At 38.3% G+C, this 16,347-nt stretch overlaps 1 protein-coding gene across 11 annotated transcripts in view; it reads right to left on the reverse strand.

The window, feature by feature from the left end:
* CCDC18 (coiled-coil domain containing 18) overlaps positions 1–16,347 on the reverse strand; it is a 66,038-nt gene that overhangs the window by 25,576 nt on the left and 24,115 nt on the right. For 8 of the 11 annotated variants that reach the window (XM_075131623.1, XM_075131621.1, XM_075131622.1 and 5 more), the window contains 11 exons: positions 15,545–15,648; positions 15,259–15,419; positions 14,350–14,570; positions 12,585–12,695; positions 11,505–11,636; positions 10,565–10,699; positions 9,505–9,582; positions 7,667–7,783; positions 5,408–5,575; positions 4,755–4,897; positions 3,195–3,358 (listed from right to left, as the gene is read on the reverse strand). In XM_075131623.1, coding sequence (XP_074987724.1) covers positions 3,195–3,358; positions 4,755–4,897; positions 5,408–5,575; positions 7,667–7,783; positions 9,505–9,582; positions 10,565–10,699; positions 11,505–11,636; positions 12,585–12,695; positions 14,350–14,570; positions 15,259–15,419; positions 15,545–15,648 — 1,534 coding nt within the window. The remainder of the gene's footprint in view (positions 1–3,194; positions 3,359–4,754; positions 4,898–5,407; positions 5,576–7,666; positions 7,784–9,504; positions 9,583–10,564; positions 10,700–11,504; positions 11,637–12,584; positions 12,696–14,349; positions 14,571–15,258; positions 15,420–15,544; positions 15,649–16,347) is intronic. The other 3 variants (XM_075131624.1, XM_075131626.1, XM_075131625.1) reach the window with 3 other exon arrangements.

The following is a 16,347-nucleotide window of genomic DNA, read 5'->3' on the forward strand; positions in this document are numbered from 1 at the left end:
TCTTTTTGCTAACTTGGTCTTTAAGAGAGTTGAATTCTGAGGAAGAAGTGAAAGTAGGTGAATAGTGGGGAAATGAAGAGGCAACACTCAAAGAAAGAATGGTTATTCTACAGACAGAGATATTGGGTTATCATGATATATATATCCAGATAGTAAGATATATATCCAGATAGTAAGTGTGAATCCCACTGTCAGTGCACGTCTTGTGTGCAAATACGGAATGTTTTCAATAGTAACGTTCTGGGGCTTTGGGGGCCACGTGTGCCCTGTGGCTCCTCGTGCTCCTGTAAAAGAGCATAAAAGGTTTCCTGATGTCAAGGAGGGAAAAGATTTCAAGTCCTCCTTGAGGAACGGGTGCATTTTCTGCTCTGAGCTGCGTTTACACTTGAAGCAGGTATGTCTTTTGGCATCCAAACTGGATGGCATAAGGTTTCTCTGTCCTGGGGTCGGTGCTAGCACTGAGGTCATTGGTGCTGATGAGGTTGGCAGAGAGAATGCCTACACCAGTGCCAATGACATTGGCATTTTTTAGGCCTCTTCTCCCTGGCAGAACCAGAGATATGGTGCCTTGTTACCCAGTTACCAGGACAGTTATTAAAGATAGCCTCCTTGACTCCAGCTTGGAGGCTCTCTCTTCTCTGGGATCAGATGCTATCTTCAGAGGAATGCTCCAAGAATATCGATTGGGGATATGTCCTTCCCTGAGGCAGGAGAGAGATCTGTTGTGCCCATCAATTAAAGGCATAAGACCATCACACAAAGGACAGGGTATAAACCCTGTGGGCTTAGAGTCTGCCATTACTAACTAAGCACTTTGCTCCACTGTTCAAGGAAATATGTGAGGGTCTCCCCTCCATCTCTCTCTTCTTTTTGGGGTGGAGGGGAGAACAGATTCTCCAATTAAAATGAGAAAATTTTTAATAGGGTGAAGAGGACTTCTTCAGAAAAAGATTGCATATGAAACAGAAGAGCAGACTCAATGTTCCATCTTGATGCCACAGGCAGGGATATGCGGGGCAGCTTTGCCTTTTTGAATTGACAAGACCGCCAACAGCTGATGTAAGGAACACAGCATCTACACAGATTCTGTGTTACCCTAACTACACCAACATAAGCCCGATGCCTCTTGTGGAGGTGGAGTTATTATGTTGGTGTAGTAGGGCACTTACATCGGTGGGAGCAAGGCTGTAGTGTAGATACTGACATAATTAGGTTGACATAAGCTGCCTTACATCAACCTAACTGTGTAGTGTAGATCAGGCCTGAGGGAGGGTCACAGCTGCACTGCCCTTTATGCCCTGGCATGAGAAGAAATAAGATGCATGAATGGCCATGGTGGACATTCTATTCAAAAGATTCTGAGCTTGTGTACATTAGGGGCATATGCCCCTATAGTGGGACCCATATTAACTGGTTCTTCTTTTGAATGTCACTGCAAGAAATCTACCTTTCTTTGAGTTGGCCTCTGCATATTCCTAAATGTGGGAGTTTAGTAAGGCAGGCTCAGAAGTTCTAATTAAGCAGGAGCTCCAGAATTACCCTCCCAAAGTATGTATCTGATCTAAATACCAGGCTGCTGAGTATGCAGTGCTGCATAGATGTGTCAACAAAATTTCCTGCAGATTTCTATGATGACAATATTACAGAAGCAGGCTATTAAGATTCACTCTGATAAGGTGGTATTATGTCCTCTAGCCCAACACATCTTGGTACATAATCTAATCCATTTTGACAGGTACTAAGTGGAAATGGCATTCCCTTCACACTGATCCTCAATGGCTACAAACAGTTTAGGTGCCTTCCTGAATGTCTTAGTTAACCCTATCAATGTTGTATAGAAGCCTAAAGATGAGACTTTGCATTGGTAGTGATTTTCTCCCACACAAAAAATACACACACTTTATGAACTCCACTCTGTTTTGTGAATGCCATTTATGAGTGTAACCTTCACTGTGGACTAAAGCATCCATTTTGTAGCTGAGATTGGATACCTAGTGGACAGACGATGGCTGAGAAGCTGTGGCAGAGCGGTCAAGTGCCACTGACATTGAACGGCTCTTTCCTAATGGAAAAATGGGTTTTCTACCAACAGGACCATTGATTTAGACTCTCTCTTTACACAAAAGCTGATGAGGGTGGGAGCTGGAGTCTCCCCATCCCAAGCTTGCAGTACATGAGCACTCAAGGGACACAGTCAGTTTTAAGAAGTTATCATTCTCTAAGGAAATCCAGAAGCAAGACAGCCAAGCCAAGAAGGCCAGAAGGGCTGCCTGGCCTAAGGACTCAGACCACACCCAGGACTTACAGGGGTGGTGAAATCAACTGAGAGGGATTGCGTTTAAGTGTTTCTTGTTTTTCATCTATCTATCTATAGCCCTCTTGTCCTTTTTTAAGAGCAAAGTGTTTGTTGATAAAAATTATATTGTTTAGTCTGTGTGCCTTGCTTTACTACCATGTTGTCCCTGAAGGGTGTAACTAGGAAACTAGAGGTCCCACAGGCAACTGAACTCTAGGGGAGAATATGTCTAAGCAAATGGGGGCTCAGGAGGGCTGCAGCATTGGTTACAGGGTCTAGCCAGAGTGCAGGGTACCACTGCCCAAGAAGCATGTCAGTCATGGGTATGCACCTGGGACTGCCCTTGAGATCCAGAACTACAAGCAGTGATCAGTCATTACTCAGATGAAGGGGCATAGAAGCACGTGGGATTCAGCAGTTGAATACAATTATAAGAAACTGGTGTCCATCCAGAGAATGAGATTGGACCGAGATTGTGACAAGAGACCTGAGCCAGTCTTACAGGGATACGGTAGGAATTTGAACTTTCTGATGTAGTTGTTCATCATTTTCATGTCCATGATGGAATTTCTTTATTGGAATGAGAAAGAATTTGAAGCTGATATTAGGCCATGATAGCCTGATAATTGGCGACACTGATTCTCAGTGTACCTGAGGCTCCATGGGGGAAAGGCACACCTCACAAATGGGAATATATAGAGGCCACCTAAAATGAAGAAGCCCATATAACTACCCAGATCTTTTCAAATTGCAAGATTATGAAAAGTCAAAATAGTCATATGTAGAGAGTCCTTCGCAACTAACTGCAAAATAAATGGAGGGGGAGAGAATCTACATAAAGCATAAGAAAATGAGCCTTAAAGATTTTTTTTTTTTATACACATAGTAAATTATTTACCTTGTTGTGTTTTTTTATTTAGTTCTGACTGAGTCTGCTCCAAAGTCATTTCTAAGTGATTTAACCGCACTGTTTTAGTTTCACCATCTCGTCTTAAATGCACTAGTTCTTTCTCCATACCAATTAGCTCATCCTTGCACTGATCCATCTCCAGCTTAATCTGCCTGAACAAAACACAAAAGGAAAACAGAATGAACAAATCACAATTGGAATAATAAAGACAACACTTTCCCTCACCTCTTTGTGCCCCTCCAGGTCCTTGCTCTACCCCAGAGACTCCTGCAGGAGTCTTCTTGCTCCCTGCAGTTCTCACTCACTAGGCCATAAGCCTAGGAGTCACCTAATAGCTGGGCTCTTTCCCCTGCTCCTCCTACAGGAGCCAACCTGCAGTTCACCAGCTCAACTGAGCTCTGGCTGCCTTTATAAGGCGCAGATGCTCTTCAGACTATCACCTGACCCGTTACCCCAAAGCCTCAGTTGGAAGGTAGCTGATTACCCAGAGGTGAAGCTGAGCCCATCTTCCCTAGAAAGGGCCAGTTATCCTGGACAGATTGCTATCTTCATACCTGAATCAATGCTTTGTGTATGCAATGAACACAAGCAGAGAAATTTACATAAAGGCTGCATCTAATCAACTCTCTACGAGTTGGATACCATTTCAACAGTACTATGTTAAGCAAATCAATTTAACGTACTGTATTATTTTAATTATTAATTATTATAATAAATAAATAATTTTATTATTATTTAGTTCAGGTAACAGTTCTGTATAGTTTTCCCCAAAGAAAATGAATGAGTTCATTTTATTATTTCATCCTTTTACTTGTATTTGTAAATTGAGCACATTGGTATGGAATTAAAAAAAAAACAGTAAGTGGGGAACCTACTGATGCCTTTTCACAGACATTATTCAGAAAAACGCCACATTTTAAGGGACACGAATATTAATTTTTGTAAACTATTTTTTTGGATAGAGCACTTTTTAAGCTGTACAAATGGAAAGAAATAGATTAAAAATCCTTAAATTATTTAGAAGGCTTTTCTGCTTCTCTGATGTTGACAAGAGTATTTTCGGCATGGAGAGTGGTCAACCCCCAGAGCAAAACCATCCACCATTTATTTTTTAAACCAACTCCAGTCCCAACTTCATGAAAGCACTTAGGAACATGCTTAACTTTAGACATGAAACTGAAATTAGTGTGTTTATGCACTCTTCCTGAATAAGGATGCTTTCCTGAATAGAGGCATATAGAAGGACTAAGCCTGGATATCTGTTTGTAAATTAACAAAAAATAGAAGTGTCCTTAAACTAGAAATAAAGGCCTGAATTCAATAAGGTATATGGGATTATTAACATGTTTACAAATAGGCACATACTCAAGTACCTTGCAGAATCAGGACCAAAGTATTCTAAAGCTACATATACCTGTAAAACAAACATACTCATTTCAAGAAAAGCATCACATTTTGGAATACAATTTTTTAGTAGTTTTACAATATTGGATCTTCAGAATACACCAAAATGGGGAAAAAAAATTTTTTTAAATGTTCTACACATACCCAATTGTGCTAGTAAGTTCAACCACCTTCTGTCTTTTTAAATCTACTTCCTGAGAGGCTATAAGGAGCTTCCCTTCTGCCTTTCTCAGCTCTTCTTCTGAGTTTTCTTTCTGTTTTTGAAGCTCTTGCTCCAGTTTTGATACCTATTTAAAGTTGTATTTAATAGGGTATTTAATATCTATACTGTTAAAATATATATGAATAAAAACATCCCTCTTGAAAAAAATCACATATGAAGGGTTAAAAATATTTCATTTCTTTGGTTAGATCCTAAAATTGCACATTAAAATCAAATACAAATCTGCAAAGATACTTTTAGAGAATAAATTATTTCTTATCAGTTTAATAAGTGCTACAAAAGTAACTAGACCCAAAATTTCTTATTATGATGTATTGGTTTTTAATTATACACCTGCAGCCTGATTTTCAAAGTACTGAGCATCCACAACTCCACCTGAAATTAAGTGGCATCTCAGACACTCAGAACCTCTTATTCACTCAGGCTACTATAAGAATTATGTCAATTACATCTGATAATTAAAAGATTATAAACAAAGTAAGCTATCAAATAGACAGATATTGCAATGCCATATAAATACATTTAAATATTTATGCTTACCTATTTAATTCTTCTCATTATGAATGTACTTTACCTGTTTTTCAAGCTTAATTTGGCTATCCTCTAGCTCTCCATTTCTAATGGTCTCCTGCTGTAACATTTGCTGCTGCTGCTGCAGAGTTTGCTGTAGGAGGACATTTTGTTCAGTGGTGTCCTGAAGATTATGATTTCTTAGTTTTATTTCTTTTTGTAACCGGTGCACCTGAAAAATACATTAATTTTCTTTAGAATGAAACAAAGATATTTATGCCTTATCTTGCTTCCATTTAAGTCGGTCATCCTATTGTTCTTCATGAGAGGATGATCAGACCCATAATGCAAAAACAAACATACAAAAAAAGGCTCTCAACTCTACTATGAGGAATAACAGGGAGACACTAGCACTGGCCGGCAAGGAGCTGAGACTGGTATCTGTTGCTTGGAGCATGGGCAGATGTGTGGGATCAGGGTGGGGGAACAGATCAGATCCTTCACACTCTGATCCCTGCACTCCAATCCCTCCACCAGGACATGGCCCTCTCACACACCTGCTTGCGTGCCAAGCAGTGGATCCTGCTCTCAGCTCCTCACCAGCCAGCCCTACAGTGTTTCCCCTGGACCTGCTGGGGACTATTGGGCTGGGGAGGGTGCGGGGAAAGGGAATCCAAGACTCCTAATAACTGCACTTTGTCCGTCCTGCCCCTTTCTCCCCACCTGCTAGTCACGAAGCAGCAGCAGTCTGGATGAGAGCTGAGTGCAGCGTGAGCTAGGTTTAAAATCCCTGTCCTGGGCCACACTGGGCCAGATGTCTGGCGCCATCTGATGAGACACCCCCAATACCCTCTGGCTTGCCACCCCTCCTACTCGGAACGATAGGCCCCGCTGCCTCCCAGCCTGGCAACCCTCCACAAGCAGCTGCAGCCTTAGCAGGGAAGTGGAAGCTGAGATTGCCACTTCTTCCTCTTTGCTGCTGGGAAAAAAAATGCAGCAATTTTCAGGGATAGGAGGAGGCTTGGCAGCTGTACACATCCCATGAAATTCAAAACATTTATCCGTGACACTGCTGTTAAATTAAAAAAAAAAAGTGATTTACACAAAGTCTTATCTATAGGTTATCTTTCCTATATAAAAAGAGGTAATGTAAAATTAACAGTCGATCACTCTTCCTCAGCTTCCTATCCTCTCTTGGCTTTGCAATTTTGTGGTGGTTCCTGGTTCTCTTTCTATCCTACTCCTTCAGTGGTTCATTCTCCCCTCCACATTCTGTCCTGGTTCCTCTCCTCTTCTCTATTTTTGTAACCTCCATCTGTTCCCCTCTCCTCCAATTACTACCAATACGCAAATGAGCCAAGATTTTCAACGATTAGTGACTTTCGGTACCTAACTTGAGACACATTGAAGGAGCCTAATTTTCAGGAGGTAGATGCTCAACATTTTCTGAAAAGTCATGCCTCTTTAAAGCATCTCAAGTTGCACACCCAAAAATGGAGGCACCCATTATCATCAGTCACTTATGAATATCTTGGCCATGATTACCAATCTTTACCTTTAACCTTGCCCGACTATCCAGTCTCCCCATCTCTAAATACCAGTTATAGATTTTAAGGGCAGAAGGGATGAGTAGATCATCTGGTCTGACATCCTGTGTATCACAAGCCATAAGATGTCATCCAGTTATTCTTGTACTCAGCCAAATAACTTGTTTTTAGCTAAAGCGTATCTTCCAGAAAGGCATCCAAGAGATGGGGAAATCCATCACTTTTCTTGGCAGTTTGATCAAATAATTAATCACTCACTGGTAATATTTTATGCTTTATTTCTAATTTGAATATGTCTGGCTTTAATTTCCAATGACTGGTTCTTGTTATGCTTTTCACCACAAAATTCAAGGGCCATTTAGTACCTGTCCCCCCTCGCCCCCCAAATGAAGGTACTCCTATACTATAATCAAGTCACCTTACTAACTTCTTTTTGATTAGATAAACATTCACACAACTACTATAACCCTCTCAATCTCAGTCATTCCATAACTGAATGTATCTTTCCTCCTGATCCGGCTTCTCTGGCTCTTTTAACAACTCCCTTATATTGGATACTACTACTTTTCACCTACCACACCCACTCTCATTTGCTTCTCCCTCTTGGTCACAAAAATTTGCCCCCTTTTCACAATCCCTACTGCTAAAATTTTGTTCACCTCTCTCCTTGCCTACTATATCCTTCTTTTAGACACAAATTCTAATATTTCATAATAATATTTCATATTTCTCTGTAACAGAGAAAAACTAAATTGACAAAACAAATTCAAGTTTACCTCTTCAGACTTCTTCTTTAACTGCTTTTCAAATGACTCCTTATTTTCTTCTAATTGACTCAGATACAATCTAAGTTCTTCCTTACAAATGCCTAGTGCTGACTCTAGTTGTCTGACCTAGTTAGGTGCAAGAGACCATTTAAAATAAGCAATGACTAGTTGTTCAGAATTGATCAAAGTCTAAAATAATTCATTAAAACCGGTTTGTTAATTCAGCCATTTTGAGTGATATAACTACAAAGATGGATATAAAACAAAAACAAAACAAAAAAAACAAATTTCTCTGAAATTTACTAACATTTAAATAATGAAAAATATTCATATAAAACCTTATGAAATTTATGTTTTTGTTTAAATCATGCAAAATCATCAATTATGCAAAGACATTACAATACCTGTCAACAGTTACAGCTTAAAGGACTCTATAGATAGATATATATATTCACAATTCTGAGTCAGCTATCCACTTGTGCATCATTTACAGAGAAAGTGATAAAAAGGCTATAAAATGCCAGCTTTATGTATGGGATTACCTTCATAAGGTTGAGAATGATACATTCTGAGTAAATTATGACAAGTCAACATTCAAAAAAGTAGATTAATATCTAAAACCAAAACATTTTATTGTGCTATTACAAAATAGCAGATCCACTTATTTTCTTCATTGAGACTGCAGTTCCTGAGTTTCATCAGGAGGGAAAGGACAAGGTAAACATAAAACAGCATAGCATGACGATGACAACAACAATTTAACAAAATGTATCTTACATTTATACTACTACTAATTTGGACTTCCACCCTGAAATCACAAACTTAGACAGATATACAATTTATATACAACAATAACTAGGGACCTCTCCCCCAACTGAAGCGCAACTATCTCTCGGGTGAAATGCAGCAATTGGAACATTAAACAGCTGTGGGTAGGAAGCGACGATTTCTATATCAAATTGCAACAGACGTGGAAAATTTAGATAGGCAGTCTGCAGTTTTCCACACTAGAATTTTACTAGACCATAAGGTTAACACACACATACTATTTTTTCCCCTCCCTTAAAAAAAAAATTCAAGTTCTCTCTGATTAGAAGTAGTCAGGGACTTTCATTTTATATTTCACCTGACAAACATCACTGGTAGCAGTACCCTATAACAGATCACTGGTTCAGTACAAACTCAGATGGAAGCAAGCCACCTACTGAATCACCAACGCCACTCCTTACAGCTCCTGGATGATATTGGTTGGCTTCTCATCCCAACCAATATTAGGTTATGAATTCAGATGGTATCATAGCACAAGATGGTATTGCTTGGTAAAACTACTGTTGCCAGTACTGCATTGAAGAGGCTTGCCAGACGGACACCAATAGGAGGAGTAGACACGCTAAAGAGGTTGAAGAAGTCAGTTTACTTTTACAGTTACTATTGAGCCTAAAATAAATACTGCATCTTTAGTGAAACCTGGGGGAGGGGAGTGACGGGACACTTATTCATCACTCTTTTGTCTTTACAGACTCCCCAAACTATCTCCAAATGTTGTGATTCCAATTCTGCTCTACTTGTACTACGAGAGCAGCTTAGCAAGGCAAATGATCTTTGTTGGTACATACAGCAGTCACTTAAAGCAGGTTTCACTATAATTTTTCTCTTTCGTTCATTCTTTCTTAAATGAAGGATGAGAGAAGGACTGGAAGGTAATGACACCTTTTGGAATATTTACATGAGCTCTATAAGTAACTTGGAGGTGTCTCATCCAGAGGGAATGGAAAAGAGCTACATAAATATTGCAATTCAAAAAAGAAAAAAGGTATTAAATCAAAAACAACAAAAATCATACTTACTTTGATTGTTTCTTCTGTTAATTGGCTTTGCAACATTTTCAAAGCTTCTTCTTTCTTGATATTTTGCTTTTCCATTTCCTGTTTGCATAGATTTACCAAGAGAGACAAGATGTGAATATAACTGCATATATAAAAGTTATACTACTGGAAACCAGTATACTGGAAAATGGAAAAAAGATTTGGTTAGTGACAAAAATGTTTATCTTTATATTGTATTAGCATGCACTTTACTTCTAAGTGAATTTGGCCCTGATTCTGTCATGTTGTGGTCCCTTTACACTTCTCCAGTGGCAGAAAGGGGGGATAAAGAGTAGGCTGCTCCTGCAGAATATTCTTAGTATAGGTAAGGCCCTACTTGAATTGCAGGATGATTGTCAAAAAAAAAAATTGCAGCCGAGTTGCAGACAAGCCCATTATTATTTATTATTTGCAGTAATAAAGCCCATTATTACTTTTCTGCAATTTTCCAGTTGGCTGAGAGTGGGCACTCCCGCTGTTGGCCACCTAGGTCTGAGAGCAGGGGTCTGGGGCTGACAGCGGCCACCTTGGGCTGACAGCAAGGGCTCCTGCTCTCAGCTCTGGGGTGGCCAGGGCTCCCACTGTCAAAAGTGCAGTGGAAGCCTAATATTGTAGAATCCGCAATATCACAAGGTACATAGGGTCTTAATTATAGGCTAGTTCTTCACCTGACACACAGCTGATGTAAGGCTCTATGCTGGCCTCCTTCCCTGTCCCTAGTGGACGTGGCATATTGAGATGCAACCCAGGATGCGGCCAGAGTGCTATTCTATGCTGGAATAACGAGCCATGGAGGGTCATTGAAGTCAGAGCAATTTAGAGGAGCTCTGGGACTGGTCTAGGTTGCAGCAGGTACAGAGGCCAGAATTAGGGAGCAGGCAAAGATGGCTTCAAATTAAAACAAAAAATCACCTTTGTCTAACCCCACCTTTCCTGTACCCAGCAAAATTAAAAGAGTAAGATAGAACCTGGCCCTTCATCTCTGAAAATTAGTCAATCAACATTTAGTTTGCTTTTAGAGAGAATTAATACTCAATATTACCTCTTTGCTTTCTATCAGCAGCCGATCCAATGATTCAAGGTGACGCTGTTTACATACAATATCTTCTTGTAAAACAAACATGGTCTTCTCTAGCTCATTAATTTGCTGGTGTTTCATGGCCAGCTTAGTCTGAAGCTATACACAAAAAAAACCCCATTATTTATTGTTTTCATGTAGTTTCTTATACAAGCCTCTTGAGATTTAAAAACATCTGCACCTATGGGTCCATTTACCACCAAAATGCAGTCTCCCCTAGAGTGAACACAAAAATGATCATACTGATGCCATCAGAAACAGTGTACAACCTAGGAACAGGTATAAAAATTACATTACTGATTAAAGCAACAGGAGAACATAGGCAGAATATAGTTACTTTGCATGCTGAAATTGGTCAGGACAACAAGACATACAACTCTACTTTTGCAAAATATGACATGAAATCTTCCATGACTGCAAGCAGTAAGGGTTTCAGTTTCAAAAAATGTCATCTGAAAGTTATTAAATGTTTCTAAAAAAACTGGAGGAACGTTATCAAAGATCACCCTGACCCCCAGGACCCGTGATGGGGAGAGTCTCAGTGGAAAAGAAAATACTGCCTGGGGCTGTATTATTTTTGCTGGGGATTCTCCTCATGGCTAGAGGAGAGATGCTCAAGTCAGTCTCCACCTTCTCCCCACCTTAAGGACCCTGGAGAGAGATCTTCCTGGGGTCCAGGGAAATGGGGTGATGGTGTTATAGAGGTGTCTTACTTTCACTTCTATATGGCAAAGAAGAGAGTCACAAGTCTCCAGTGGACAGTCTTTATAATGCTGAATGCTAAAGAGAGGAGATACCATGAACTTTTTAACCCCAGAATTACTGAGGAATGAAGATATGGAAATTAAATTTACATAGAAAACAGAGATATATAAGACACACACATTAGTGCACAATCTCTTACTATTTCAATCTGTTTCTCCATCTCTTTGTGCTGTTCAAGATGAATTAACTTTGCTTTTTCAAAGGCTATAGTTACTTGCTCATGTTCTTCATTGATATTTGTTTCCAAGTTGCGAATCTGGCCATTCTTTTCCTAGAAATATTTTTTAAAATCCTTAATAGGAATATATAGATCTTTTGATATCAGATAATGAGTTTTTTGTGTAAGCAGTAAGGAAGTTTGAAAGCCTCAGACTCATAAGAACAACAGATAAAACTGAAAATTAATATTGTTTTATATTTATATAGCATCTTTCACCCTATAAAATCTCAAAGCAGTGTACAAAAGTATAGTGTATACATGGAGCACCACTGAAATGCATCCATCTCAGACATGGAGGGCAGCTGCCAGATGGACAGCTGGCACAGATGACAGCACACAGTAGTGAGTGAAGGAAAATGTTGGCCAAGGACACCAAGGCAAACCCCTACTCTTACAGGAAATATCATGAGGCCATGAAAGGAAAATAAAGTAATTTTACTGCAGGGAATATTAAATATGAAGGAAGTTAAGAGAGCAATCTTAAGAGAGAGTATAAAAACTAAAATATTTTAATACTTTGTACTGTAATTCCTTTTCAATTTAACAATGCAGGAAAGATTTGGATTTTGAATCATTAAATATTTCTAACTGACAAATATTTTCCTATACTGCAAAAAACTGTAGAAAAAAAGACAATTAAAAAACTGCTTCTTGGATTTAAAAAAAAACATATGAGTAAAATCCTGGCCCTACTGAAGTAATTGGCAAAACCATCATGGACTTCAATGGGTTCAGGATTTCATTCCACATGTAATATAAAGAAAACTATTTATATCCATTTAAGAATTTTCATGGGTGTTTAAGGGTAAAAAATGCCAGGATAGTCTATTTAAAGCAAGATTATTTGCGTTATTAAAATTGTGTGATATGTACTAAGAGATCTTGCACTCTATCTGGTTTGTACATGTATAATGCCAGCACAATAACTAAAAATATATAGTAACACACCAAATGTGTGTGATTTTACACAATTATGACTTCTCAATGAAAATTTCTTACTATGAGCTCCTGATCCAGCTCAGTACATCTTGCAGCAGCAGCAGAATAAGCAACTGTCTTTTCTTCCAACTGCTTTTCAAGTACTGAAAGCTGAGAGGACTTCTTTGTTATCTGAAAATAAACAGAATATAAACCATTAAAAGAGATCTATTTTTCTTTCCTAAATGTAAGATTATAAAGACTTATACATGTATATATTTTTCTAACTGTGATGTTGATATAATGGTGCCTATGTACTGTAAGTACAGCCTGCTAAGAGCAGTATGGTAGGTAAAGATTATGGAGGACAACTGATTTAAGGTTTGTTCAGTTATTTGTGAATGCTTTCTTGAAAACTGACTTGTTATTAACTATTACTTTTTATTAGTTACAAAGAAAAGAAATTGTAAGGCAATTTATCTTCAATGTGTGCAATTTACCATAAATTACAATGACACAACAGTGAGTCAAATGTTCGAAAGCTATAATATTTGGGGTCTGTCATAAATATGAAGGGAAGGGTAAACACCTTTAAAAATCCATTCTGGCCAGAGAAAAAACCCTTTCACCTGTCAAGGCTTAAGAAGCTAGGATAACCTTGCTGGCACCTGACCAAAATGACCAATGAGGAGACAAGATACTTTCAAAGCTGGAGGGAGGGAGAAACAAAGGCTCTCTGTCTGTGTGTTTTGCCAGGAACAGAAAAGGAATGGAGTCTTAGAATTTAGTAAAAGTAATCTAGCTAGATATGCATTAGATTCTGTTTTGTATAAATGGCTGATAAAATAAGCTGTGCTGAATGGAATGTATATTCCTGTTTTTGTGTCTTTTTGTAACTTAAGATTTTGAATCTGATTACCCTGTAAGGTATTTACCATCCTGATTTTACAGAGGTGATTCTTTTACTTTTTCTTCAGTTAAAATTCTTCTTTTAAGAACCTGATTGTTTTTTCATTGTTCTTAAGATCCAAGGGTTTGGGTTTGTGTTCTTGGTGAGGATTTTTATCAAGCCTTCCTCAGGAAAGGGGGTGTAGGGTTTGGGAGGATTTTGGGGGGAAAGACATTTCCAAGCGGGCTCTTCCCCTATTATATATTTGTTAGACGCTTGGTGGTGGCAGCAATAAAGTCCAAGGGCAACAGGTGAAATAGTTTGTACCTTGGGGAAGTTTTATCCTAAGCTGGTAAAAATAAGCTTAGGGGGTTTTTCATGCAGGTCCCCACATCTGTACCCTAGAGTTCAGAGTGGGGAAGGAACCTTGACAGGGTCAGTAAAACAGCCATTATAAAACAAATTATGCTGAAACTGTATATACATGTTAAGAATCTGAATGCTAATGCAGTTTAATGCCATTGGTGAGTAACAGCTTTCATTGCCTTAATTTCTCTTGTGATTATCCAGTAATAGTTCTGGTCTCTGGCAAATATATGACATATTTCTCATTAAATACATACTCAGCATTTGGGTATCCACTAGTAGGTTTCTCTCTCTCTCACATGTGTCTACCACAAGAGGGCACACACTGACAATCTAAATAGCAACAATTTAAACTGCAGCTTTATAACCTGGGATTTCTGATGTTATTAACATACAAAGATCTGAGTTTTATCTTCAGATTTTCCTGCACCCCCAATAAATTTACTAATTCATATTCTCTCTAAAATAGTCTTGCATCAGAAAACAAACATGGCAATGAAAATTTTCAAAAAAGGGGAAAATCTATGTCAACTATTACATTTAATTCAGTGATCAAAGGTTATACACTTTTCAGCCCTCCTAACAACTTACTTCTCGCTGCAAGTTAGTAGTTTTTGCAGCCTTCTCCAGTAGTTCTTCCTGTATAATTTGAAACTGACCGGCTCTTTGGGCCATGCTGGTCTTTAAAGAAGAATTCTCCTCTTCTGCTTTTGACAGCTTAGCACGTAATTCTTCTATCTCTCTTGTGAATCTTCGACGCTCTTTTTCAAACTGTTTACTGATGAGTTCCAATTGTTGACATTTTCTCTCTTCTTTTTTTAAAAAAGTTTTATTTATAGATGACAATTAAAATTAGAGATAATCAAGTTATAAAAAAAAAAAAAAGACATACCTGATGAAGACAAGGACTAGTTTGACAGTACCATGTTAAACTACCACATGATCTCCAGGGCTCAAGAGTAACCTCAGAAAATTTTGCCCTCAGAAGTCGGTGCTTGTTGTGGAGGTTACATTTAGGCTTTGGGAGCAAAATGCACTGCTCTGAATGTACACCTGAAGTCATTTTATAGCACAGCACTGAGGGCAATCAGAACCCTACTTTTCTAGAGCTGAAGAGCCCTAATGATAGTAGAAAAAGAACAAAAGAAAAAATGAATAACTGGAGACCCCATCTAACAGAAAAAAGGGAGAAACCTATGTTTTCCATTTGTAATATATTTTGAGTCTGGGGCCAGGGCAAGCAAGGGAGAGCCCATTAGCCAAAAAAAATAAATAAATAAAGTTAAAATGCACATTGAGCCTCAAGACTATAACAAACACCAAGGTAGCTAAACCTTGCTCTCCATAAGGGCATCTGTTATCTTGTTACAGAAAATATTAAAATAGCAAAATTAAAACCCACAAAAATGTTAACTTGCATTCTGCAGTCATTTTTAAATAACTAACTATGTCAGAAGGTATTTTATAGCTTTTAAGTGCACTATTTTTCACCATGCTCACCTGTTTGATTTCCAATCAATTTTACAGGTTCTGTTTCTAGGCCATGTAATCTGCCACTTTCTTGTCCCTCATAATCATTAGAAAGATGTTGAGTTACTTTACTGACAGTTAGGTTTGCCTGAAGCTTCTGAATTTCTGCTTCTTTCATTGCCAGTTTGATTCTAGCACAAAGAAAAAGATATAAAATGTTATGAGAAAGTAAAGTATTTTTCTCCCTTTAGAATAGTATTCAGGAGGTATTGCTACTGGCAAAGTCTTGTTATGGTTCAGGACCCTTAAAACGTACCTTAGGTCTGCAATCAGGGATTTGTCTGATTCACAACAAGAGGCATACATAGCTTCCTTTGCGGAGGAACTAGCCATTTGACGTTTAGAGTGATGCAATGTAAACTGCAAGTTAAGAAAAAAGAACTAATAAAAATATAAACTTTTTCTATGATAAATTCACATACTGTACAAGCAGAATGTTTTGCAAGGCACAAAGATTTGAACATCCTGGCCTGAGTGGGTACATATACATAGATTCCTAAAAAAAAAAAAAAAAAAAAAAAAACACATTTGGAGGGGGTAAGCATCAGAAGTCCCATCAAATCGAGCTGTGAGCAACAGGCACCTTGAAACTCAGGTCATATACTTAGATGCCTAAATTTAAATTTAGGCACTCAAATTTGAAAATTTTAGCCATTAAATATCACACTTACAGAGTATCAGTAATGGACTCCAAAGTTGAGCTTGTTTTGAACTTTTCACTTAAAGGAACGTTAATTCTGCTTTATTTCAATGAGCGAATTTAATCTCCCAATTTTTCACAATTACAGTTGAGAGTACATCTGAATTTGCTATTAAAATTATTCGGATAAAATAATTACTAACTCTCCCCCCTCCCCCTCCAAATCCATTCAGTTTGAAATTGGCATTATTACAACATCTCTGAGACAGCCCACTTTGGAGATTCAAAAATTACAAAGAAACAGTGTTATTCAACTTTCTTCATAACTCTGTAAATTTATGGAATGAAAAGCAGATGGAGAGATCAGCATCCACCACGTACTCCTGCTCTGCAGTGCTGCCTCTCTGGCTCTGCTACCC

Source organism: Caretta caretta, chromosome 8, assembly GCF_965140235.1.
Source record: "Caretta caretta isolate rCarCar2 chromosome 8, rCarCar1.hap1, whole genome shotgun sequence".
NCBI classification, from domain to species: domain Eukaryota; kingdom Metazoa; phylum Chordata; order Testudines; family Cheloniidae; genus Caretta; species Caretta caretta.